General features: G+C 42.1%; 1 protein-coding gene across 2 annotated transcripts; it reads right to left on the bottom strand.

The window, feature by feature from the left end:
- Positions 1-276: 276 nt before the first annotated feature.
- Positions 277-9330, bottom strand: LOC110160198 (N-acetyllactosaminide beta-1,3-N-acetylglucosaminyltransferase 3-like). 2 transcript variants are annotated; one of them, XM_055164886.1, is made up of 2 exons: positions 9301-9330; positions 277-2269 (listed from the first exon to the last, which is right to left on the bottom strand). In XM_055164886.1, exon 2 carries the CDS (start codon positions 2255-2257, stop codon positions 1091-1093), a length of 1167 nt encoding a protein of 388 aa, XP_055020861.1. In that variant the 5' UTR covers positions 2258-2269; positions 9301-9330; the 3' UTR covers positions 277-1090. The 2 variants fall into 2 exon arrangements, with proteins under 2 accessions (XP_055020861.1, XP_055020862.1); XM_055164887.1 differs by having other exon boundaries at positions 9309-9330.
- Between the last annotated feature and the right edge of the window lie 16621 nt (positions 9331-25951).

The following is a 25951-nucleotide window of genomic DNA, read 5'->3' as shown; positions in this document are numbered from 1 at the left end:
TACTTTACTCAATCTACCACCCACTTATCATGTGACTTCTTGAAGATAAATGTAAAACGTCATAAAGTTAATCCAAAATAGGCGTGGCAGCGTTATTCCTACCACAATGACTATAGTGTCAATGAAAGTAAAAAAAATAAAAATAAAAATCTACATAAATATTCTAGAAAATTTATGGACTACAACTTCAGCTTGATCTTCCTTATTTTAATTAAACATTAATGAGATGAATAGGAATGTTTAAAGTGTATCTACAAATGCAACAGGAACCAAGACTCCACAAAACCACTTTTATTGCCATATATAATTTCTTACTTAACAATTGTAACCACGAATCTTATTGTATTCAACCAGGATCTAACTGTTCCCATAAAAATAGCAACTTTCCATATAAAAACATTGTAAACATTGCATACCCAGAACAAACAAAAAAGTAATTAAAGTTATTCATTTTCAAATTGGACAACATTTAGTATGACACACACCTAGCTGAAACATGTTTTAAAGTACACTGTGTAACTTTTCTGGAAGAGGGTAGAGGGACCTTGATTCCATGTATGTTAATGTATTTCCTTCAGAACATTCTGCAGGATGGCATTTAATTTAAATATCTCCATGGAGGCAAGCAGGCCACGTCACAGGGCCAAGTTCAAGGTCAGATGTGTGGAGAGGCGGGCCTGTTCATAGTAATAATGCATGTTTTTACTTGCACTTTTAGTTTTGAGAAATAAGAACACCCGTAACTGAACAGATAAAAGATATATTTGTTTAATGCCATACTGCGGAACATCGTATGCAAACTCCAGGTATGCTTTTGAGAAGGTAACAGCATTTTAACATGGCTTAAGTCTCAATTTTGCATAAGATGGGACATTTAAAATCAAAGTTTATTATAACTAAATTGTACAAAAGATTACTAACTATTTTAATCTAGGATCAACATTAAATTTTTTGGAGTGCTGAGAATTGTTTGCTCAAACAGCCGTTAATGAAAGTGCAACTTCATTTAACAGAAAACTCAAAACACAGAAAGCTTTACATCCCCTATTGAGTATTAAGTGGAAAAGCGATATATAAATGTGACCATTTATCATGTCAGTATTTTGAAACTGTTACTGCACTTCAAATTTGGATTGAATACTTGGTTCCACATGAGAAACATGTGCATGGGGGGAAATTGGTGCACCAGCAGGACATGTCTGTAAAAACACGGGTCATATGCATCTTCTTTGGAGGGAATGTGGAATCCGAAAACCTTAACTAACGGGTGTGCCTCAAGGCCTAAACCAGCTTTGGCCAGGCACATGCCCATATAAACATCATCGATCGGAAGCAGTACAATGGACTTGGACATGTTATAAATAACTGAAGCAGTGTAGCCGGACAGTAAGAAGCCCCCTCCACTGCAGTAAGGAGGATACACGTTTGATTCTTCCACCTGAACTGGAACATAATACTTACTTCCTGGTGGTGACCTTATGGGACCTGTTCCATACATTAGATTCCCTGTAAAGAGATGCTTGCTGCCATCATTGTCCTGGAGGCCGTGGAGATACTCAACCATGTTGTTTGTGTTGGCGAAAACGTCATCATCACCATTCATTAGAAAGCGGACGTTGGGGCAGTTTCTCTCTGCCCACTCCAAAAACAAAATCTGCTTCAGAGTAAGGTTAATGAAAGAATCTGCAAAGTCCCACTGGAGGATGTCTCTATAAAACTTATGTTCCACCTGAAGAAGCCTGTTGAACCTCTTTTTCTGCTGATCCTCGCCTGCTGTACCACAAATAAAAATCCTTCGTATCCATAAACCGTCGTGCTGTCTCTCCTCGGCCCATGTTTTGCGCAGCACCTCTCTCCGCTCATAGTTCCCAGGTGAACTTTTGATCACCAACAAGAGAAAAACTTCAGATGATTTTTCAGGTCCTCCACATTTGTCGGGAATGTCCAGGAGCATGGGGAAGTGCCTACAGTGGCGATAGTAGAGGAAGTTTTGAATGCGCTCTGGGAGACTGCTAAAGCCTGAGATATTGACTGCAGACATGTTTCGTTCACACTTGGGCCATGAGTACACATAGGAGTTGACTTTTGCAGGTTGAGTAGGCTTTTCCTCCGCATCACTTTCAACACTTTCTTGGAACTTTTTTCTAAAATCTTGAAATTTTGGAAAATTGTTTAAGTCTATATATAGATAAAGCATTAAAATCCCCAAAGCTCCAAGCACACAAAAAAATAGTGTCTTGGGGTATCTGATTTGCATGATGAAGAGGAACTGTGGAGACAAAATAAGAGTTAGCCAATTAAAGGACTTCCAAACAAATTATCTTAAAATTGATATTTTATGTTTTGAGTTTTCAGACAATCAAACGTATCAGGATATCAGTGTTTGGTAATATGTACATTGTGTCACCATGGTTACTGCTGAACATTTCTCTATAGTCATACATCCCCCCAGATGTTAATTAAAAGTATCAAGTCTAGATGCAAGATGTGTTGCCAAGTACTTGTGTACTGTAGTCCTGTATAAATCAGCTGACCAGACACATCACAGCAACATCAGTTACAGTTACTTGACGTAACTATAGTTCTATGAGTGTGTAAGAGCCCACCTCTGGGCTTCGCTATTGGTTACCTCTCTCTGGCGCCAAGCCAGCCTCTGAGAAAGATCAAAGCAGTCACTGGACCAATCATGCCCTCAGCCTGGCACATGCGAACCCGGTGCCCTATAAATACCGGACTAGCCACATAACTCCCTTCTTCGAATTAGCTCATAGAGGGAGACGATCCAGCTGGGCCTGCACACACTCATAGAACTACAGTTACGTCAAGTAACTGTAATTTCTATTTCGTGTGTGCTCCGCCCACCTACGGGCTTCGCTATTGGTTACCCACCAATAAATGTACCCCCAGCTGGATAGGCTCTCGAGATTGGCGCGGTAACACAAAGTCCTGTGGACCTGATACTCCAAGTACAGCCCACATACTCTGGTTCATGGAGCCAGGGCCGACAGACCAAGGCACCATAACTGTACAAGAAACAAACAGTATCAAGCTGGGATGTGGATGAGCCTCACCCAGAGGGCGCCCACAAATGTCTCCCTCCCTGGGCACTGGGCAGGGAGGGAGATCCAGCAATGTGAAAGGCCACCCTCTCAGGAGAGAGAAGCCTGGTTCCCATCAAGCACAGAACGAGCAAGTGATCCAGCTGAAACATCTAACAGATAAGGTTGCACAAATGTAGACACAGAGAACCAGGAAGCAGCCACGCAAATCTCTTCCACTGTAACGCCCCTGCATAGGGCTACAGATGTGGAAAGACCACATGTGGAGTGCGCCCTAATGACCACAGGAGGGGGGCAACCATAAGCCTCATATGCTGCCATAATGCCTCCACGAATCCAGTAAGCAAAATGTTGGGACGACACTGGGGCCCCACAACCTCTGGTCCCGAACCCTACAAACAGCTGGCCCGAAATGCGAAAGGCTGCCGTCCGCTCAACATAACAGTGTAGAGCTCCGACCGAACACAAAAACCTCAGCCGTGAATCCCTCTCGGATGCATGCAAGCCTGATCACCCTGGATCGAAAACCAGAGGTGATGGCTTTAGGTTGAAAGGAAGGATTGGGCCAAAGGTGAACCAAACATCCATCCTCACTGAACGACATGCAAGAGGGGTGAACTTAGAGCGCACATAGATCTCCCGCCCTTTTGGCAGAGGACAAGGCCAAAAGAAGTGCAGCCTTGTAGGAAAGGAACTGCGTTTCAGCCCGTTCCAAGGGCTCAAAGGGGGTTCCTGACAGGACGTCCAAAACCACCTGGAGGTCCCAGGGTGGAACAACGTGTCTGGAGGGTGGTCTCACTCTGGAGGCACCCCGAAGAAATTGCTTAACCAAAGGATGACTATGAGCTGAGTAGCAACCAAAACCATTATGACCTGCAGTGATGGCTGCTGCAAACACCGCCAGAAGCCCGACCCTTGTTCAGGAGTTCCTGCAGAAACTCCAAAATTCCACCAACTGAGCAGGTGCTGGGGTCCAGCCCCCTGCTGTTGCATCAGGTGGAGAAGAGCCGTCAACGGCTGTTATACGCTCTGACTGTGGAGCCAGCCCTAACGCTTTGAATGGTGGACACCGCCTCTGGAGGAAGACCTAAGCCAACTAGTCTTCCCCTTTCAACTTCCAGATTAGAAGCTTCCTGCCCAGGAGGGGGCGTGACCGTAGTGTGCCCCCCATCTGTACTAGAGCATCTGGTATGTCGGTATCACCGCCATTTGTACCAGGTCCGGGTACCACCTGGCACTCGGGCTGTCCGGGGCTATAACCAGGATATGCAGACCCTGCAACCTCACTCTGTGAAGCAGGGGTCCTTGGAGACGCAGCGGTGGAAAGGTGTACAGTAGGCCCACGGGCCACAGCCGGTGCACTAGTGTCTACCTCAAGTGGTGACTCGTCTGACGACCTGAGCGAGAACCAGAGTGGGCACTGTGCGTTCACTGCACTTGCGAAAAGGTCGACCCTGGGGCGACCAAACCTTTCCCAGACCTGAAGCGCTATGCTTGGTGAAAGGCTCCATTCGTCGGGCAGAGGCCCCTCTTGGGACATCCTGTCTGCCCCGATGCTGAGTACTCGGAGTACATGGCGTGCTCTCAGAGATGCCAGGCAAGAGTCGGCCCACAAGAGGATCTCCGCTGCTTTCCGATGCAGAGGAGGAGACCTGGGCCTCCCCTGTCTGTTCAAGTAGGCCACAACCGTCATGTTGTCTGACCTGACCATGACGTGTTCCCTGCGTAACCTGGGGGCAAAGTGCAGGAGCACCCTCTGCACTGCTCCCATCTCCATCAAATTGATGTGGGTCGGTGGCGACTCCCATGTGCCACCTATCGCCAACTGGCCAAGAGTCCTTCTCCACCCGGCGAGTGAGGCGCCTGTGAACACCTCCACGTAGTGGGGGACTCCGACCATGCGCACTCCCTGTTGGAGGCGACCTGGGGCCAGCCAGAACCTGAGTCACTGCTCTCTGCCTGTCCCTCGTAGGGTGCAGATGGAGCCGAGTGAACAAACGCTGGAGTCTGCGCATGTGCAGTAGCCCCAGGCTTACCACTGGGTGGGCCGAGGCCATCATCCCCAAGACAGACCATACTTGGTGGGATAGGGCTGAAGAGTCGTGGCCAGGGTGAGTAGCGCTCCACACCTCTCCCTGGTGAGCCGTCCATGCACTGTGCGCGAGTCCAGCTCCACTCCCAAGTAAGTGGCCCGTTGAGCAGGATGGAGTGCGCTTTTTTCTCTGTTCACCACAAAACCCAACCTGAAGATGTGGTGCAGAATCAGGGCTGTGTGTTCCTCCACCTCGTGACGAGAGGACGCAAGGACCAGGATATGGGTAAGGATATGCGTCTGTGAGATCTATGGACGTTATTATCTAATCTACTGAGCAAACGCTCTCCAGGAGTTGTTTGACTGTCAGCATGCGGAATTTCCTGGTGGCCACATAACTGTTCAGGACCCTCAGGTCCAGTATGGGCCTCACTCCTCTGCTCTTCTTGGGCACCAGGAAGTAGGGAGAGTAGAACCCTGCTTCCGCCTCTGTAGCATCCATCTCTGTAATGGTGCCGCGGTGTAGGAGCGACGATATTTCCTCTTGAAGGGCTGCGGCGTCCGCATCGTTGGCTGTTTGAGTGCGGAGAATGCCGCTGAAAGGAGAAGGGCGACGGGAGAGCTGTAACGCATAGCCGCTCCTCAGCGTCCTTGTCAACCAGGGTGCGAGTGGACCAACCAGTTGCACTCATGTTGGAAAGAAGATAGTTAGAGGTTGCACTGTGCGGGGCAGAACGGGCCCGCCCGCTCTCCTGGAGCCCTGCAGAGGGTCGGGAGGTGAGGACCCTCTGAGAAAGGGCCGGTCCACACCGGCACTTAAGGTGGCGGTCGGCGAACCATGGTGTCTATGCGAGACCACTGAGACCTCATCCTCGCAGTGGTGCGCCGCATGGGAGCTTGGCGGAGAGGTGAGGGCCCGGCTCCTGTAAGCGACACCTGGCCCAGAGTCTACTGTACCCGCCTCACATGCTGCGGTAGGAGAGTCAGGGAGTTTCAGAGCTTACAAACCACCGCCGCACTCCCCTTCAACTGGCCGCTACGTTTTTGGGTCTTGGCCGTAGTGGTGTCCACTGCCACCGCGGCCGGAGCCACCGAGAGGCTATTGCCCTCAAGCTTGATCCGCCTGCGCGGAGTGAGCACAGAAGAGCGACTCGAGCCCACTGTGGGAATACCCCAAGTGCTACCAGCATTAGTAGCAGTTGGGCAAAAGGCATGTATTGGAGCTAAAGAGGTCCTGCCCTTTTGGGCAAAGTAACGGGCCTGACAGCCTTTATTAGCATATTTGGAAACACGTGAAAAGCGCAAGGAAACGTCATTCCCCTCGTGCCGAGTGTGGCCCCCCTCACTGGGCCAGCACTTCTGGGCATGGGTGCGGAGTCAGCTGGGACACGGGCAGCGGTTCGGTCCCGGGCTCCCCACGTGCCAGTCCTCCTTCTGTCTGGTTCACGGCGACGAAAACCACGCTGTTCGCACCTGGGCTAAAGATGGGGAGCTAGCTGCTGAGATCCTCTAGTAGCGGCCTCCAAACAATCGATGATAGCCTAGATATCTGGGCCAAACAGAAAAGCCGTGGAGAGGGGCAGACCGAGAATGCCTCTCTGGTCCCGTTCTGCCTAGGTGGACAACGAACAACCCCGGCAGCAGGTCTACTGGCTCGCAGCGAGATGCTCAAGAATCAGAAGCGATCGAGACTGAGTCCTCGCAGCGGCTCGTCCTCTCCGCAGAGTCTAGGGAGCCTCAGGAGCCCCGGGAGCTTCCCTCGTCTCTGCCCAGTCCACAGGGGCCAGAACAGTGAGCGAGTCATCATCAGCAGGCCCTGAACCGGCACCGCTATGGAGCAGGGAAACGGGGCCCATGAAGGCGTCGCAGCGCTCCAACTCCTCTCTGGGGAGTGCGAGGCACGCCGCACATGAAGAGCGCTGAGTCTGACGGTGCCATTCCAGACAGCCGAAACAGCAATCGTGCTGATCTTCGCGGTGGAGCAGGTTTCTACACGAACGGCATCTTAAGTGCCCGACACCGGGAGGTGACAAATCTCGGGCAGAATCCATCTTCTGTATCCTCTTGCGACGAATCTTGAAGAGGTTCTCAGAGAAGCTGAGCTCATAGAGCTCAGAGAGAAGAAGGGAGTTATGTAGCTAGCGGTCCGGTATTTATAGAGCATCGGTTCGCGGGCATGTGCCAGGCTGAGGGCATGATTGGCGCAGTGACTGCTTTGATCTTTCTCAGAGGCTGGCTTGGCGCCAGAGAGAGGTAACCAATAGCGAAGCCCGTAGGTGGGCGGAGCACACACGAAATAGAACGTGACCACTCTGAGGAAGACTGCTAGTGAGCAGTCCAAACTGTATGAAAACAAACTCTTGGTCTGAAAAAATAACCTAATAACATAACTTGTGTGCTGTGCCACATGTTTATTTCCTAAATGTAATGTTTCAAAGTATGAAGACACGCAAGTTTTTAGGTAAAGGATGTAATTAGGTGACGCCACCAGGCCAAGTTACAGGTCTTTTCCAGTGTATTATTGTCTGTAAGTGTTGTCTGTCCCTTTGATTGGAATATAGCCATCTAGCACAAGGCCAGTTAAGACTAGGGTAGGAGTCATACTAACATAGTTCAACTGTAACTATTATTAATTTGATTCTCAGTCAAAATCAGTTACATTTGCATTGTACATTCACAGGTAATGTGGGTCCAGTGTCTTGCCTTAAAATATGTAACATGTACTTGGCATTCTATAGATGTAGGCCTGTTGTTTAATAAATGAGATATGGACCATTATTTCCATCCATTATTTCCCGTTTATTTATTGTGAGTTAAAAATCTATGAATGTCAAGTCAATAAGCCCAGCCCCTCTTCTCCTAGTCATCACCTCCACTCCTGAGCCCATTCACTTTTCCTCTCCTTCCCGTTATTATTTATTTCTAGTCTGGCCAGTACATGGCAGCAGAAAATACAGGTAAGCTGGTGTGTCTCTGCATCATTTAACTAGGCCCAGGTGCACAGACACAAACTAAACCAGGAATGAGGGGAAAACACAGACACTACCACTGAGTAGATTTACCTGTAACATTAGTTTAGAAGTATTGTTAAAACAGTAAAATGGTGGTAAAACCCATGTAAAAAATAATCTGTCTTTAATTTCTATGTAAAATGAATATTCTGTTTAATTTAAAAAGTAGTACAATGAGAACCCTTAATTTGAGTTTAAATGCAGTTGGCCAATTTATTTAATGAAATGTTGCAATTTAAGTTAAAAAGTAGATTAACCAATAAATTCAGTTTAAGCTAAGTTGAATAATTGAATTATTTCATAATTGGCATTTGATTGTTTAAACAATCAGATTTATGGTAAATGGTGTAAAATGTACTAAGTAGCACTAAATTATAAAAAATATATATATTATTTAGCAATTAAAAACTTTTTCATGTATTAATTCATTAAAAATTTTACTTAAAATAATAAAATATAACATTTATTTCATATAGTTATTTAAAATAGTATAAAAATAAAATGTTTAAGATTTAAAATCGCTAAAATGATACAGATTAATTGAAATGGCTACCATTTTAAACAATGTAAGGTATATATATATATATATATATATATATATATATATATATATATAATTGAAGTATATTAATTAAAATGCAAATTAATTTAATTACTAATGTAAAATGTAAATTTCATTATTACGCATATTTGTTTACTTTAATGGTTTTCGACCTGCTACTGCTACCACTACTACTGCTGAAGAAATTGAACAGTTTCAATAAAAGTCTTCAAGCGGAGTTGAGCCTTGTGTCCGTTTTCCTGTTTTTTCAAGCAGACCTGCATTCCTTAACTAAAGACTTGACAATGCACTAGTAGGGGTTTTCTTTTTATTAACTGATTTTTTGTAATACAATAAAATTTTTATTTGAATGCCAATTAAATAACTTCTGTGACTCATTATAAACACTAACCACTGTTTTGTTGTATTACTGTCATGGTCTGTAGAAATGTATCTGTGACAAAGAGGGCCTTTGTCCCCATTTCTTCACTTTTCATTTCATTTACATCTATCTCAATAAGTCCACTAAACAGCTAAATATCTCTATCCCAGGATTGTTTTATTTAGTCTTTGTTTAGTTAAATTAATCACTATTCACACAGTTACATTAAATTAATTTTATTTGGTTATATCTACTAATTTTGCTTTACAACTTACCACATTACCTGTGACTCCACACGGTCTGGATACAAAGAGGGGGCGTGGCCATCGTCAGCCATATTTAAAGGCTTTGGGGGAGGTTTTGGGCCAGACCATGTGAAGGGAAGACTCGGATTCATTTTTTTGTTCTATGGATTTGGTTTGTAGGATTTTGTTTCAGTGTTTCTAGTTTATTTGGAGCACTATTATTTAAAAGGGGATTTAGGCCCTCATACAAAAATATAATATAGCACACCTAGAAACAGGGAAGTTAAGACAGACTAACCTGTGTGTGTTGGTGCAAACCCAGTCAGAGGGACTTCCTGTCTGGGTACTATAAAAGTGGGAGCAGTTTAGCCATTTGAGGTTCATCACCATCAGTGCAGCCGTGTGCATGTGGGTATTTTCCTTTGTTTTGTTCATTTCTGTTGCTTATGTCTTTATTTAAGCACAGTTATTTTTTGTAAATATATATTTTTTAAAATTTTGCCCACAACTCCACGGTGAAGGAAGAAATAAATATTTTGGTAAAGGGAAATTTTTTTTGTCTGCCTCCTGCTTTGACCACTTTGGCCAGCTTCCCCACAGTATCACACTTCCAAAGATGCGAATTTGATCTTGATTGACTTGTTCAGCAGAGTTTGAGTATTTATCTTTTATCACTGACATCTACAAAATGAATCATTTAAAGCTCTCTCTATTTACACTAGTTCAACACACAGCAACAAGAAGGTAAATGAGCACCGTAATTTCAGACAGGTGACTGCTTACTAAGTAACATACAGTCAAGGCCAAAATTATTCATACCCCTGACAAATTTTGATTAAAGTTACTTTTATTCAACCAGCAATTTTTTTCTTGATTGGAAACAACACAGGCATCTCCCAGAAGATAATAAGATAATGTACAAGAGGCGTCATTGTGGAAAAAAAAAACATTCTCAGCTTTTATTTACATTTGAACGAAAAGTGGCATGTCCAGAATTATTCATACCCTTCTCAATAATCAATAGAAAAGCCTTTATTGGATATTACAGCAATCCAGTGCTTCCTATAATTGCTGACCAGTTTTTTGTTTGTTTCCACTGGTATTTTGGCCCATTCATCTTTAGCGGTGAGCTCCAATGCTGTCAGATTAGGTCTCCTTGCCATCACTCTGATCTTTAGCTCCCTCCACAGATTCTCAGTTGGATTCAAGTCAGGACTCTGGCTGGGCCACTGCAAAATGGTAATGTTGTTGTCTAATAACCATTTCTTCACCACTTTTGCAGTGTGCTTTGGGTCATTGTCATGCTGAAATGTTCACTGGTGCCCAAGTTCAGGTTTCTCTGTTTGATGTTATTGTTGAGAATCTTGACGTATTGCTTTTTGTTCATGGTTCTGTTTACTGTGATTAGACTCCCTGGCCATGGCTGAAAAACTTCTCCAAAGCATTAGGTTCCTACTACCATGTTTGACAGTAGGGATGGTGTTCTTAGGGTTGAAGGCTTCTCCCTTTTTACGCCAAATCTTCAATACATCATTGTGGCCAAACAATAAAATTTTTATTTTGTCTGACCATATAACAAAAGACCAAAAGTCTTCTTCTTTGTCCAGATGAGCATTTGCAAAGGCTAAAAGAGCTTTTGTGTGCCTTATCTGGAGAAGTGGCATCCTCCTTGGTCTGCGTCCGTGAAACTCAGCAGTATGTATTTATGTAGTGTCTGTTGGATTGTCTGCCTTGAGATGTTGCCACCAGCAGAGCCCAGATTCACCTGGATGGCCTTGGTGGTGATCTGTGGATTTTTTTTTCACCTCTCTCACTACCCACCTGGCCAGCACAGGTGTCACTTTCGGCTTCCGACCACATCCTCTGAGATTTTCCACAGTGTGGAATGTCTTGTATTTTTTAATAATACTGCACTGTAGCCACTGGAACTTGACAACATTTAGATATGGCCTTATAGCCCTTTCCTGACTTGTGAGCGGCCACAATATACAGCCGCAGATCCTCAGAGAGCTCCTTTGTCTTAGCCATGACTGTTCACAAACCAACTGCAAAGACCTGCTTTTTTTCATCCGTTTAGTTGCTTAAAACAGCTCTTCCCAGTGAATCAGGGTAATTAGGAAGTTTTAGAACAGCTTGTGCTGTTTGGAATGATATAGAACTTTGGATTTTTCCATAGACTCTGACAGTTTACAAAGGGTATGAATAATTCTGGACATGCCATTTTTTGTTAAAATGTAAATAAAAGCTGATATATATATTTTTTTTTCCACAATGCCTCTTGTACATCCATCCATCCATCCATCCATCCATTTTCGTCCGCTTATCCGGGGCCGGGTCGCGGGGGCAGCAGCCTAAGCAGGGACTCCCAGACTTCCTTCACCCCAGACACGTCCTCCAGCTCCTCCGGGGGGACCCCGAGGCGTTCCCAGGGCAGCGGAGAGACATAGTCCCTCCAGCGTGTCCTGGGTCTTCCCCGGGGCCTCCTCCCGGTGGGACACGCCCAGAACACCTCCCGAGGGAGGCGCCCAGGAGGCATCCGGAACAGATGCCCGAGCCACCTCAACTGGCTCCTCTCGATGTGGAGGAGCAGCGGCTCTACTCCGAGCTCCTCCCGTGTGACTGAGCTCCTCACCCTATCTCTAAGGGAGCACCCAGCCACCCTACGAAGGAAACTCATTTCGAGCGCTTGTATCCGCGTTCTCGTCCTTTCGGTCACTACCCAGAGCTCATGACCAGAGGTGAGAGTAGGAACGAAGACTGACCGGTAAATCGAGAGCTTCGCCTTTTGGCTCAGCTCCCTCTTCACCACAACGGTCCGATACAGCGACCGCATCACTGCCGAAGCTGCACCGATCCGCCTGTCAATCTCCCGTTCCGTCCTTCCCTCACTCGTGAACAACTCTTGTACATCATCTTATAATATCTTGGGAGACGCCTGTGTCATTTCCAATCAAGAAAAAAAATTGCTGGTTTAATAAAAGTAACTTTAAGGCAAAATTTGTCAGGGGTTATGAATAATTTTGGGCTTGACTATATATATAAGGGTTATGATCTCTTAACATTGAAGAAACATCCATTAAATTTCCCAGCAGGAAATAGTCAAATGTAAAATCTGTAGTGACCCTGAAGCCCCCTGATGTTTTACATGATTACATACATTTTATGCAATTACCACCTGCATGGCAAATTAAATGTAAAAGGGTGTCAAAACATCACACATGGTCTGTCAGCATTTTACTGATTACAAATCTTGAATCTTGAATCTTGAGAAACACCTTGAAATATGTTAAGTTTGGATCATCAAGTAAATGTTAACCTGTCAAAACTACTGAAATGATGAATAATATTATAATAATTAAAGCCACTCGCACAACCCTAGAGCAGGATTAACTGAAAAACTGTTCACTTAGCAGTAATTAGTTACTATGCAATGAGTAATGGAAATTGTATTAGCCTCTGCAACCTTGCAACCTCAAATCTTATTCTACACAGAGAGAGAGAGAGAATATAATTTGATTCACGCATCAGTAATCAGTGAATATTTGATTATCGTGACAGGCCTATAGCTGTAAGTGCAAGAGGGTGGTGACAAATTTCAAATGCTGTCATGTCTGATGTCTCCCAAAAGCAATGGAACGTATGACTAGCTCTCAAAGCCAGACATTTGCTCATAGTAAAAAAAAAAATACATTTTAAAAGGAGGAAAAACATAAATACACAGAAATGCCAATGAAACTCTTTGATTCTATTACTCAATTTGCGAAATTTGAGAAATAATCACACTGCATGTGTGCCCTTGGTTTCATTAAGAGGGAATAAAATAAGTCTAGTCTCTGTCAGTATTTCTTGGAAAATGTAAAGCCAATTTATCTGAATGGCATATATAATTGTATAATTGTATAATTGTATAATTGTATTGTAATTGTATTGTTATAACTCTCACAACCCTTGACAAACATAATTTTAAAAATACATTCTACATTGAGTTGTGTTTACAGTGTTTTGTATAGCTGACTCACTGGTGAAAAGGCTCAATAGAAGGGCTACATTATTTGATCTAGTCTGTTAATGAATAAGAGAAAAGTTACAGAATCCAACCAAAGTTTCACAGAACTGCTGCTGTCTAAAACTTGAGCAATCACGGAATCATTTTACAACCTTCTTCAAAGTACCATTAACCAGTAAACTAATCTGATTCTGATTCATTTCCGTAACAAATGAAACTTACCATAAACCACAGAGAACCATAACCCAAGAATTAAGAATAATTAAAGAGCTATAATTTGTAATTTAGGCTATTTTGTGGTATAGGCATTAGCTTTTTTCGAATAATTAAATTTTTACCCAGTGGTGATGGCACACACTACAAGTTTAGAATGATAAAACTAGGGCCTATGTTAATATTAGTTAGACATGGAAAAAATAAATAAATAAAGTAAAATTTCACGGTGTTTCGATTGTGGTCCAAAAAGCACGAATCCAAACGAAACATAAGCCTGTTTCCCGTTAGCTTTAGAGTGGACAGCATCAGTTTGGGTATAAATCATGCATGGTACATATAAAATATTAAAGATCTCACCCACCGTTCAGCCCGTCAGGTTTGGGCAGGGTGCAGGGGTCTGGGGTCTGGGTGGCTGTGGGTCCACTGTGACTGTGAGGTGCTCGTTATCACTCACAGCTCCTCACAAATGGTGATGGGGATGGGAGGGGCGGGGCTAAGTAGGAGATGATCCTGAGAGTTGATCCATGGTGAGAGTTAGATGAGAAAGCGGCCCAGTCTGCGCAAGAAACTACACTACGGTCAAATACGAGAACTCCACTTCAAAATCTTACAAACATTTTGCCCAGCTAGTTTCTCTTAATAGGTTTGAGTTACTGTCATATACTAATTTAGGTTTGCATTATTTTTTTCCCCTTTGTTTTTAATGATTCTGAATGTCTGTCACAAGTAGTCAAAGAAAATAATGGTAAATATCTCCACCCACTCCATAAGTGTTTTCCCTTTTTTTTTGTAAGTCTGAAGTTCTTCAATTGTGTCCAGTGCTATTGCAACATTGGAAATCAGAACGCAGAGATTGTAGAACAGGGTGAATGCTTTGGCTGAAATAGAAGAATAAGTATTTTCAGAGAAATTCCTGTCTGGCATCTACGAACATCATGCCTTCAAAATGTTCTGTGTGATACTTAACGTGAGTTTCAGCGAAAAACTCTCTCCACTTTCAGTCTTTCCTGGACACCATTGATTTTTTCTTTGATCAATAATAAACAACATGACCCTCAAATTTAAACTTAAACCCCAATATTCCACCTCCTCCTCAAAACTGAGTGGACACATTTCTTGACAGACACACAGAACTCTGCTTGTGTAAAAAATGGCTCATATACAAAAAAAAAGAGTCACGGTCAAAGAAAATCAAATTTTTGTGAAGTCATTACAGCTTGAAAAGTGCAGTTTTGTCAGTGCAAAGAATCAGTGTGCATGTTGGGGTATTTTAATGCATATTTTACAGGAATATGAAAGATTTTCCCTCCAATGTAATTTAAGTAATTTATCTTCGACGTACATCTCAGTTTAACATCGACTCACAAAAGCTATATTTCCACCATGATCTTCCTTTGGCATACCATTGGCATACCATTATCTAAATTGTGGCATATTGCCGTCTAACCAGTGCCTACTGGCCTTCAGTCTCTCTCCTCCTTTGGAAGCATAGAAAAGGGGATTGAGCACTCAAAGATCATACTATGTTCACTTTTGAAATCATACTATGTTGACATTTCAAGTCCCCTGGGGCTGTATTATGTGTAAATAAATGTCTCCTGTTTAAGACATCCAGTTGGTCTCCAGCCTTTTACCACTGCCTTTTCTTAGACAAGCTGAAAACTTGTACACCACTGAGTATGATTGCCCAATTTCTGGTTTGTCAGAAGTGTTAATATGCAAACATTTAGAGGCAACTCAGAAATTCATCATTGGAAGACAATTATTTTGAGGGGGGAAAAAACTCAAATACAAGCCAAACAATAGGTGCTGACATTTAAGGAAAAAATCAAACAACCAAAGAACAGTGTGCAAAGAACAGAGAGAGAGAAAGAGAGAGAGGGAGAAGAGGGACAGAGAGAAAGAGAGAAAGAAAGAGAGAGAAAAAGAGAAAGATGTTGCTGTGTTGGACAAAATTGCACTTGTTGTGATAAAATGCAGTCTATTTCTGAGCCAGTTTAAGATATAATAAAGGAAATTAAAAACTGTAAGGATTTTCATAATTGTATTATATAATCACTATACACAAAGTGCAGTACACATGGACTTGGTCTTCCACCAGTATACTGACACTGTTATTATGCAGCATGTATGATAATGTGCTATAAAGCCTAAATAAACCTGAACAATTATTATTATAGTCATCATCATGGATGTTGCTGTTGTTATTGTGTAGTTATTATGTACACTATTATGTTTTTATGTAGCCTACACAACATTCTGTAATAAGCAATATAACAAGAGTGGGAGTGTGGCTGTTCATAGATATTCTTATGGGTGTGGTTTGGCTAATCATCTCTACCATCTCAACTACTGAAACAGCGCGCAACCACCATCACTAAACTGTTATTATGACTGTGTACACTTAACACTCTGCGATACCAGTTCTTCTACACACTCCGACAACTGTCACCTTCCCGACGTGGAACACTGAGTCTAAAACATGTCTATTACTGTATTTTGGGGATTATAAAGTGCACCAGATTATAAGGTGCTGTATCAATTAACAGCTCTTTTTTCATACATAAGGTACACCACATTTTTAAACCAGAAGTGCGCATCCCAAAAGAAACAGCAATTGAGATGCCGGACTTCTGCGCCGCATACGGTCTGAACCAGGACTGAACCAGGAGGCCTAAACCAGGACTAAACCAGAAATAAAGCAGGTCTAAACCAGGACTAAACCGGGACTAAACCAGGACTAACCTTGGAGTTGAGAGTGAAAGAGAGACTCTTGAGCTGGGTCTCTGTGGAGCCGGGTCTCTGTGGAGCCGGGTGTCCTCAAAGCCGTGATCAGGCCCGGTGGCGCAGCAAGCTCTGTGCAGTTTGAAATCTGTTTCATCAACATGTCTCCTGACAACTGTAGCTGTAATGCTCCAACAATCCATGAAGCAGTGCGGCTTTGTAGTTTATCAAAGTCATCCTAAAACATTTTGACAGATTTCTGAGCGCTGTGCACCACATAAAATCGGTTCAAGGTCAATAAACACAACCAGAATTAATGCTATTGCTTTGTCCAGAATGCTTCACAATATTGCATTAAACGTATTTGGAACAACAAAGTGACACCACCAATCTGTGGAATGGCAACCCTGCTCATGTTTTTGTCAAGTAATAAAAACACCTATAAGTGAATAGTTAGCGACACAAAGAGCACTTAAAATTTATGCAAATTAGCCATGCGGTTTTAAGTTTCGTTTCTGTTTTTCATTTCTGTAAAACTTAAACAAATGTGCACAAAGAGGCATTAAACATATTGTTACTTATGATGTCTATTTGAGACCTCCTTGTAGGAAATAAAAATCCAAACTTACCCACCTGTAGTGAACCAAAAACACCGCCTGCTTCTGTGTGCCAGCACATCATTTTATCGTGTGTACCTGTCTCATCATCTGCAAAAGCAAATGAATCTGCCCACATAGCATTAAATGTTCCGTTTTCTTCAGAAACTTATTTTTTCTTGGATTTATCCATCATTTACCAACCATGGGTTAAAAAGCTTACTGGACTAGTAACCTGGACTACCTGGACTTACCTGTACTAGATGATTGATAATGATAGGATAGTCTCATCTACTGGATAAAAACACCAGTCTATTGTTGTAAATAAGGAACAGCAAACAGACTGATGGATCCAACACCTATAGCGCTGATTAAGGTATTGTATGTCAAATCGGTGTGAGAAGAACAATTCCCATTACTTTTTTGCTTGTTTAAATCTTTTTGCAGTTGCATTAAAGTTTTCAGACTAAAGTTTTCAGACAAAACTAACATTCACTCTGTAGCATTGCATACAGTATTCGATGCATTGTATCACCGGGCTTGAAAGAACAAACTTTTACATGTAATTACAGCATGACCCAAAACAAAAATCTGCATTTCCCAATCAGATAATATTGCATCCTTGTACAGATTTACTTTTTTCCAGCCTTCAAAATTTTACCTAAGGCACTGCCAAATCAGCCAAGACAATTATCACAGCTAATGTACACTTCCACTAATTGCTTTTTGTTCTACTGTAAAATAAAATAAACAATAATCAAAAACAAGCTCCCATGTTTGAAAGCGTGTACAACTGCCCAAACCCAAGAACAGCATCGTATTTTGTGTTCATAATCAAAGAAAAATCCCAATTTAATAAATGTTTTTTTTCCTTCACATTGTATGCATTGTGGCATTCTCTTACTATGCCGCTAGCGCTATGAAATCAAACTTTGAGAATGATAGTTATTGCTAAATATGCAGCAATAAAAAGGTACTTTAAATGTCTGCTTTCTTCTTTGGAACATATATTATTTCCTCCGCCAAGGAGGATTATGTTTTTGCCGGCGTTTGTCTGTTTGTTTGTTTGTTTGTCTGTTAGCAACATAACTCAAAAAGTTATGGACCAATTTTGATGAAATTTTCAGGATTTGTTGGAAATGTGAAAAGGAAGAACTGATTTCATTTTGGGGGTGATCCGGAAGAAATCCTGGATTCTGGATCACTTTGAAATTTTAGTTAACATTGTGGTAAATGGGGCCAAAACTTTTGTTTCTCAATATCTCGGTTAATTATTGACCAAACCCCATGAAATTTGACTCAGGGATGGACAATGGGATCCTCTTTCATATTCCAAAGGCTGATCCGGATCTGATCCAGAAGACTGATTTTATCGCAATTTATATAAAAAATGGGGGTAGTCCTTGGTGGAGGTCTGCGCTCTCTGAGTGCTTTTCTAGTTTTGGTTGTAACAATTATAATTGTGCTATGTTTTCCTTAGCACTGTTCTGTGACAGCTTTGTTTATTTGTACTGTCTCTTTGTCACTCTGCCATTATTAATTATACGAGAGGTTCGATTAAACCTTTCCACTGGGTTCCCTCTAGGGTGGTATGGAGTAGTTCACACCTTCTGGATACCAGCAATATCACATAGCCCCTTGATGGTACGAGACTCAAAATCTGGACCCTGATCACTGTGTAGCCTCTCTGGTAGACCATAGTGAATGAAGAAATGAAGAAACAGTACGGGCCTTTTGATTGGGTGTGGGCACTGCCATCGTGTATTTTGTGAAGTGATCACGAGAATGTCTTTGGTCTTTGGTTCCAGTGATAAAAAATCCATAAACACCAGCTCCAATGGGAGTGATGTTTTAATATTAACCAGTGGTGTAGCTCTCTCTAATAAAACCTTGCATTTCACAAAACCTTCACAAGTCTTAACCTTGTTGTAAACATCAACAGCCATTTTAGGCCATAGGAATTGGGAATGGACCAAAACCAACGTCCTCCCAATTCCAAGATGACCCATCTGATCATGAAGTTGAGACAGCAACGCAGTTCTCTTCTGGTAACACCAACTGATAAGTGATCTGACTTCCAACCTGCCTTCTCCTTACAAGAAGGTTGTTCTGGAGCTCCATTTTATTTACTTCTCCTAGGAGAAGGAGCAACTCAGGAAGTTCATCTCGTAGTGTTGGTGGTGGAGATTCTCCTTGTTCAATCTGCGATATCACGTGCCGGATGATGGGATCTGAACACTGTTCTGCAGCAAGATCAGCAAGTGAATACTGAGGAAGGATCAGGGAGGCGAACTGTGCGTCATTGGTAAAACTGTCAGGTAAGGTTCCAGGATGTGTAAACATTGAGAGAACAAGGGCATGATCAGGCTCCATAGATGGAGACCTCTACAACAACTGATGGTCACAAATCGCTTGAACAGTGGGGTGGTCAATGACATTTTGGACTGGTGTATAAAGGTGATGTTGAACAAACTTGAGCACTCTCTCATGTTCTTTTTTGGACACATGATCACCAGGCAGCTTAGGATGAGGTTGACAGGACAGACCATCAGCATCAGCATTTTGTTTGCCAGCTCTATACACAATCTTGAAGGTAAAGGTGGAAAGGGCAGAGAGCCATTTGTGGGATGTTGCATCAAGCTTTGCCGAGGTTAACAGGTAGGTTAGCGGGTTGCTGTCTGTAACGACTGTGAATTGAGTATCAAAAAGGCAATATTGAACTTCTCGGTAAGTGCCCATTTGAGCGCAAGGAATTCCAGCTTGTGCGCAGGATTGGATTCACTCCTTGACAAGCCCCTGCTAGCATAAGCAACAACACGACTCTTCCCATCATGCTCTTGATATAGGACTGCACCGAGGCTGGAGGAACTGGCATCTGTGTGAAGAACATATGGCTTGTGAGGGTCCGCAAATGCAAGAACAGGAGCAGAGGTGAGTTTTGCAATGATGTTGTCGAAGCCTTGCTGACAAACTGGAGTCCAACAACCACCAAAAGATTCTTTGGGGTTCATATTGGTTCCAGACTTTATGGTTGGCCTGACCTTCTTTTGACTGGGTGAATAGCCAGCAGTGAGATCATGTAATGGCTTTACAATAGTGGAGTAGTCTTGCACAAACCGGCGATAGTATCCCGCAAATCCCAAAAATTACCTCAACTATTTCAAACTGGTTGGGACTGGCTAGGATTTGAGGGCAGACATTTTATCGGGGCCGGTTTCCACTCTGTCCTGGGACACAAGATGGACCAAATACTTCACTGAGGTTTGACAAAACACACATTTCTCAAAGGATAACTTCAAACCAAAATTTTTGAGCTGGTTCAGGACTTTAATCAATCTATTTACATGTTCTTCAAAAGTGGATGCAAAGATCGATGAATATCAATACTTCCTTGAGATTGAGCTCACCCATGCATTTTTCTATGAGCCGTTGAAATGCGCTTGGTGCATTAGTTATTCCCTGTGGCATACGATTGAATTCATAAAATCCGAGTGGACAAACAAAAGCATTTTTAGATTTCTCATCTTCATCCATCTCGATTTGACTTAAGATTTGACTTAAGATTGAGCACTGTGAACCATTTTGAGCAGGAAAGTGCAGTGAAGGCATCCTCCAACTTTGGAGGGGCATAGGCACTCTTGATAGTTTGCATATTAAGTTTGCGATAGTCAATGCAAAGGCGTATGCTGCCATTCTTCTTGCGAACAACCACAATCGGGGATGCAAATGGTGAGTCTTAATCCCTTATGACTCCAGAGTCCAGCAGTTCTTGTAAGTGTTTTCTCACAGGATCAATGTCCCGTGGATGGATTGGATGTGGGCATTGGATGCGGGCACCTGTGTGAACAGGTGGTGGATCAGACAGTTTAATCTGATGTTTCACCTTGTCAGTCCGACCAAAGTTGAGGTCATGCTTGGCAAACACGTCCAGTATACTGCTGAGTTTTGATATTATTCTTTCTTTCCATTGTGGTGTCAAAGGAGAGTCTGCAAAGTTGTATTGAAACTGCAACATTGGTGTCTCTGAAGGTTGGCACAGAGGTTGTGCATTGTGCCCTATGTTAATGATTGTTCGGAAAGCGCTGATCTCTGCTATGATTGTTTGTGCTGTAATGATGACTGTGTGCTCTGACTCATTGCTTACTACAACTGGCAGGTGACAAGGCCGGTGTTGTGGTAAGTCAGTAAGACAACTTTGAACCAATAGACCACCAGGAAGGGCAAAAGAGGATGGATGCTCAATAATGGCAGCTTTTTCTTCTTGCAAGAGCCATGTGGCACATTGACTCTAGAGAACTGCTGTCTGCCAGGTAAAATGGCTTCTGGCTGGTCAGAGTGCAATGTCAGAAAGGCTGGCTAGCTGTTCAAATTCTGCGCATGCCTGTGTTGCAATATTTTCAGGATGGCTTGATATCCAAATGCGACAGGTTGGTGGGCAATTGGATTGGATTCAAAACGCTTTTGATATCCAGTGTATTGATGCCAGTCAACTCAAGGGAATGAGAATGCTTGACATCTTGCATGACAAGAGCTAGAGTGTCCACTTCAGTTTCTGAGCCCAAGAATTCAGTTGGAAAAATCTGATTCAGTTCAGTATATCCAAGATATGGCACAGCTTCACCATTTGCTCCTTCAAACTTCAACCGATTATTAAGGGTGTGGCACAGTACTCACTTGTGAACTGCTGTCAAGGAGGCAATTGAACATGTTTCCATTTATATGCACTTGTCCTGTGCTCTTTGTACAAATGAGTCCTCTTGGCAGCAAATGTGGGGGTGGTGCATTGTCTGTGGGATGCTGGGCCATGGCAGCTCCTGGTAGTCTCTCTGCAGAAGCTGCTACTAGTTTAACTTATTTTTGGCTTCCCATGTTTGCTTCCTGAGATGTAATTGTTTTTTCTTCTGGTCAACGAGACTTGGGTTGGGCTTATTGGGACATGTCCATCTTTGCCACAATTGAAACAGTACCAGGGTTTTGGCTTGGTTGAGGATTGGGACAGAGAGTGGCTGCTATTCTTTGGCTTATTTGGTTTAGGCTCAGACTTTGAATCAGGAGTCTTTCTAGACAAGAGAACAGACATTTGAAGTTGGAGATGTTGGATCTGTTTCTTTAAGTCTTTCAGTTTGTCACTTGTACTTGAATTTGCACTGGGATTGGTGCAGGAACAGGCACTTTGAGACTGAAGGTTAACTTGCTGTTTTGAGGAATCAATATGTTTTTTCAGCAAAGATTTTTTGACTATTTGGCAATCTTCTTCATTTCTCAATGACAACAACAACTCTGAAAACATGGAGGATTATCTTTCTTTTGTTCAAGTTGCAATTTTGTTATGACTGAATTATCCCAACATCCCCGACAGAATTGTCTGCATAAGTGTTTGTCTTTATCTGATGCTTGAATACCACCTCTTTTAACCATGGTACTGAGTGTGAGATGTAATCATTGGAGATAAGACGAAGGCTGTTCTCCGGGATTTTGGCACGTGTTTAGAAATTGAGCAAAAAGCTCCTCCTCGTCCTGCACTGTGCCAAAAGCAGAATCCAAAACTCAGAGCAAAATTGCAGGCAGTGTATCAGGGCCAAATCCTTTGATCAGATCTGCAGCAGGCAACAACAAACTTTCCGTAATACGACAAGTGACATGTAAGGCTGAAAGGCTGGGGTCAGCGAGTAACAGTTCAATCTGTGATCTCCATGGATCATAATCCATTTCATTTCTTGGTTTAGGGATCTTTCCTGAAAATGAGTCTCAAGGAGGATGACACACTCACATCACTACTACGAACAACATGTTCCACAACAACCCTTTGCACTTCTTGAGGATTTAGATAATTTTCGGACAGTGAAATTCTTTGACAGGGTATAAATGAATAACTTGGTCTTAGTGGTGCCTCTGGTTGGGAAATTGAACAGCGAAAGGGAACTGGTTGTGGTTCAGATGGCAGAGTGGATAGCATGTCCACTGTCTCCTCTTCTCTCCCATCACCATCATCATTGTTATTGTCATTATTAAAAGCATCATCATCATTGTTAGCATTGCCACTGCTTGCTCCAGCCTGCTCCAAATGGCTGCCAATCTGATCCATCACTGACTTCAGGATATCTTCAAAATATTTGCCAGAGCAGTCTGCTATGCACTTGAGATCAATGAGATAGTCAGTTTAAGGGGATGGGTCACTGTGGCTGCATATTCAGATGCAAAGGATGTAACACGGAATGTGGGGACCTGAACTGCACAAGGTCAACAGGGAAAAAACAAATATATTTGTATTCACATTAACTAGCTTACAGGCTATAAACTAAACTTTTACAACTGTATTTACAATAGCATGAATTGCAATAACTAGATTAATCAATAAATTACCATCATTTTGATAACTTTTCCATGTATCACAAAATTCATAGTGCACCTTTAAATTTATCAGCTTTAAGACCAATTATCCAACCAAATCCAATCCAATCAAAATTTCATTAGTATAATAAAAGTAAAGTAAATAATAAAGTATTTAGTATAATAAAGTAAAGTAAATAATAACGTAAAGTAAATTGTTGCGCAACAAAGTATCTAAATATGTAGCTACATTCATTCATCATCAAAACAAAAGAATAAATACCAAATGAGTCTAAAATACATAAATTTGGGGGTGCTTTAAGTGCTTAAGGTCTGGCCTTTAATGCGGCAACAATAGAAGTTAAACTTTGGTCCGTATTTAATCAATAACAGCGTAAATAAGTCATTTGCAGCACCCGCTAGTTTAATTGCTACCTATTAGCTCTATATGACTATAAATCACATTTCAAACACAAACGAACAGCGGTTTTTAACAATATAACTCACCGCTGAGTGGGTACTTTGGAAGAAAACAGCATAGAAGTTGGTATAACCAGCAATCAATGAGCATGCTAACTCAAAAGCTCGACCAGCTCAACAGCTTCAGTGAGCGGTAGCCAGAAGCATTTGAGCAGGAAGTGGAGAGAGCCACTCTGGGTAATGTCATTTTGGCCTTATTGGCGGGCGCAGGAACAGGGGGTGGGCACTTTAAATCACATAGGTTACATAAACCTTAATTAGCCTTTATAAAGTGTGAACAAAGACCTGATTCAAAATTAACTAATTGTTTATTTCAAACTCTTCATCATGTTTTTTTTGTTTTTACACAGCAAAAAGTTAAATCTTTCCAGATTAAAATCACTTGAATTAAGAAAAATTTCATTTGATTTGAGTAAATTTCACATAACGTAAAATTATCTAATTGAGCGAGCCTTTTTGTACATAAAATGACACTTAAAGGTGCACTGTGTGACTTTTTGGTTGGGGGTCTACCACCTGCTTGGCTTGTTTCTATGGATATGTCATTGCGCCACCTGGAATGTTCCATAATATGACATTAAATGGTTCTATCTTACATTTGTTCAATTACAAGTGGTTTTATTGCTTAAAAATACATAGAAAACAGGCATTGTGGGCAAAGTTACCCATCCAAAGATCTGACCTATAAATTGGTCTGGTTTGGTTTCCATGAAGATTGAACGGATTAATACCATACTCTGAAACATTCCAAACAAAAGCATAACATCTCTGTGGAGAAAAGCATTTGACAGACCCTCCACCAGAAAAGTTACATAATGCACCTTTAAGCTAAAAAAAAACAACTCTTTGCAATAGACGCATCAAGAATCTCAGGCTTCCGGTCATTGCGCAATGCATACTGGGAAGGATTCTCCGAAAAAGTGAGCATCAAACTGCCATGTTTGTTTTCCCAGTGGGATGCATCTATTGACAAAGCCGATCTTTTCTAGTCTTTTGAACCATATCGCTTTTGTTTCTGATTCTGATATTGTCATATTTTAGTTTTGGGATTCGGTAATTGCGTGGTTCTTGGATCCTAACAGCGGAAAACGGCTCGAGAAATTTGTTAGCGAATTCCATAAATGCAAAAGGGAATCAGATCTGTTTGACTGCAAACATTCAAACTGTTTCCCTTCCCAACGGAATTGAAAAAATAGTGAAAGGCGAAGGCGATGGGCAGTATTGGTCCACGGGAAGGACGAAAAAGGTAACCTCTGACTGCCTAAATCATCCCCAGTTTGCAGCGAATATTTTGTATGTGGAGCTCCAACAAAGCAAAACCTTGATCCCTCACTTAAGCTTGGTTACGAATTTAAAAAGTCAACGCCAAGGCAAAGCAAAAGGCACCAGCTGTTCACCAAGAAACAACTTCCACTGCAAACCGACCAAGACTTAATGTTGACCTTAATGACCAGAATAAGCTCTATTCTTGCTTACGTCACCAACCCGGAATCCATTTGGAAACATGTGAATGACGACTTCCTTTGGCCTCTGTTGGTGTTGGGGGGGTGGTGTTTGTTTTTCCTTTTATAAATTGCCAGTTAATTTGTGTATTATTAGTATAATTTGTCTAATTTCATTAAAAAAAAAGTCATTGTAGCGTTCCATTATGTTTGGCAGATCAACAGCTGCTGAATCCATGCCCAGTGTGTGAGTAACTACACCAGAAGTCATCATCCACATATTTCCCAACACCTTCTGGTAAGCATGAATAGAGCCTACTATCACAGCTATAAATTAAATACATAATCTTGACATCCCTACTAACCAATAGTGTGGGTGGAGAAGCAGTGGGTCAGGTCAGCTGTCCATCTGTGCCACTGCTTCATTCACAATCTAAGTCCAGCTTACATAGAGTTTCCTGGAGAAAGAAAAAAGCACACACCTTAGTGGACACACAATATAAAGCCTGATATCCTGGTCAAACAAACTATAGACATAAGGGAACAAACACAACCTCACATTGATTTATCTATGTTTAATCATCATCATCTTAATCCAAGTAAAACAGGACACTTATTATGTATTGACACTGACGTAGGTGTAACTGCAACAGGTGAGCTCAAATAACATATATAATTTAGCAAACATTACTTAGCAGTTTTTCAGTTAGTCATTCTCACATTTTGTTGAAAATTAAACACCTAAATGGGACTCTGAACATTTGTATTGATCACAGGCTCCTGAAACATGTTGTTTAAATACATTTAGTATTTTTTATTTATTTTATTTTCAGAGTTTTTCTTAAAAACTCATGAAGTGGTAGTTTGAGTTAACAGCTACGTTTTAC

This window comes from Boleophthalmus pectinirostris, unplaced genomic scaffold (assembly GCF_026225935.1).
Source record: "Boleophthalmus pectinirostris isolate CB_2022bp ecotype Guang Dong unplaced genomic scaffold, ASM2622593v1 HiC_scaffold_7, whole genome shotgun sequence".
NCBI lineage: Eukaryota > Metazoa > Chordata > Actinopteri > Gobiiformes > Gobiidae > Boleophthalmus > Boleophthalmus pectinirostris.
The sequence above is the reverse complement of the archived record's forward strand: the minus strand, read 5'-3'. Positions and strand labels throughout refer to the sequence as shown.

Bases quoted from the DNA above. Each gene is read 5' to 3' on its own strand.
- LOC110160198 (XM_055164886.1), bottom strand. From the start codon at position 2,257: ATGCAAATCAGATACCCCAAGACACTATTTTTTTGTGTGCTTGGAGCT.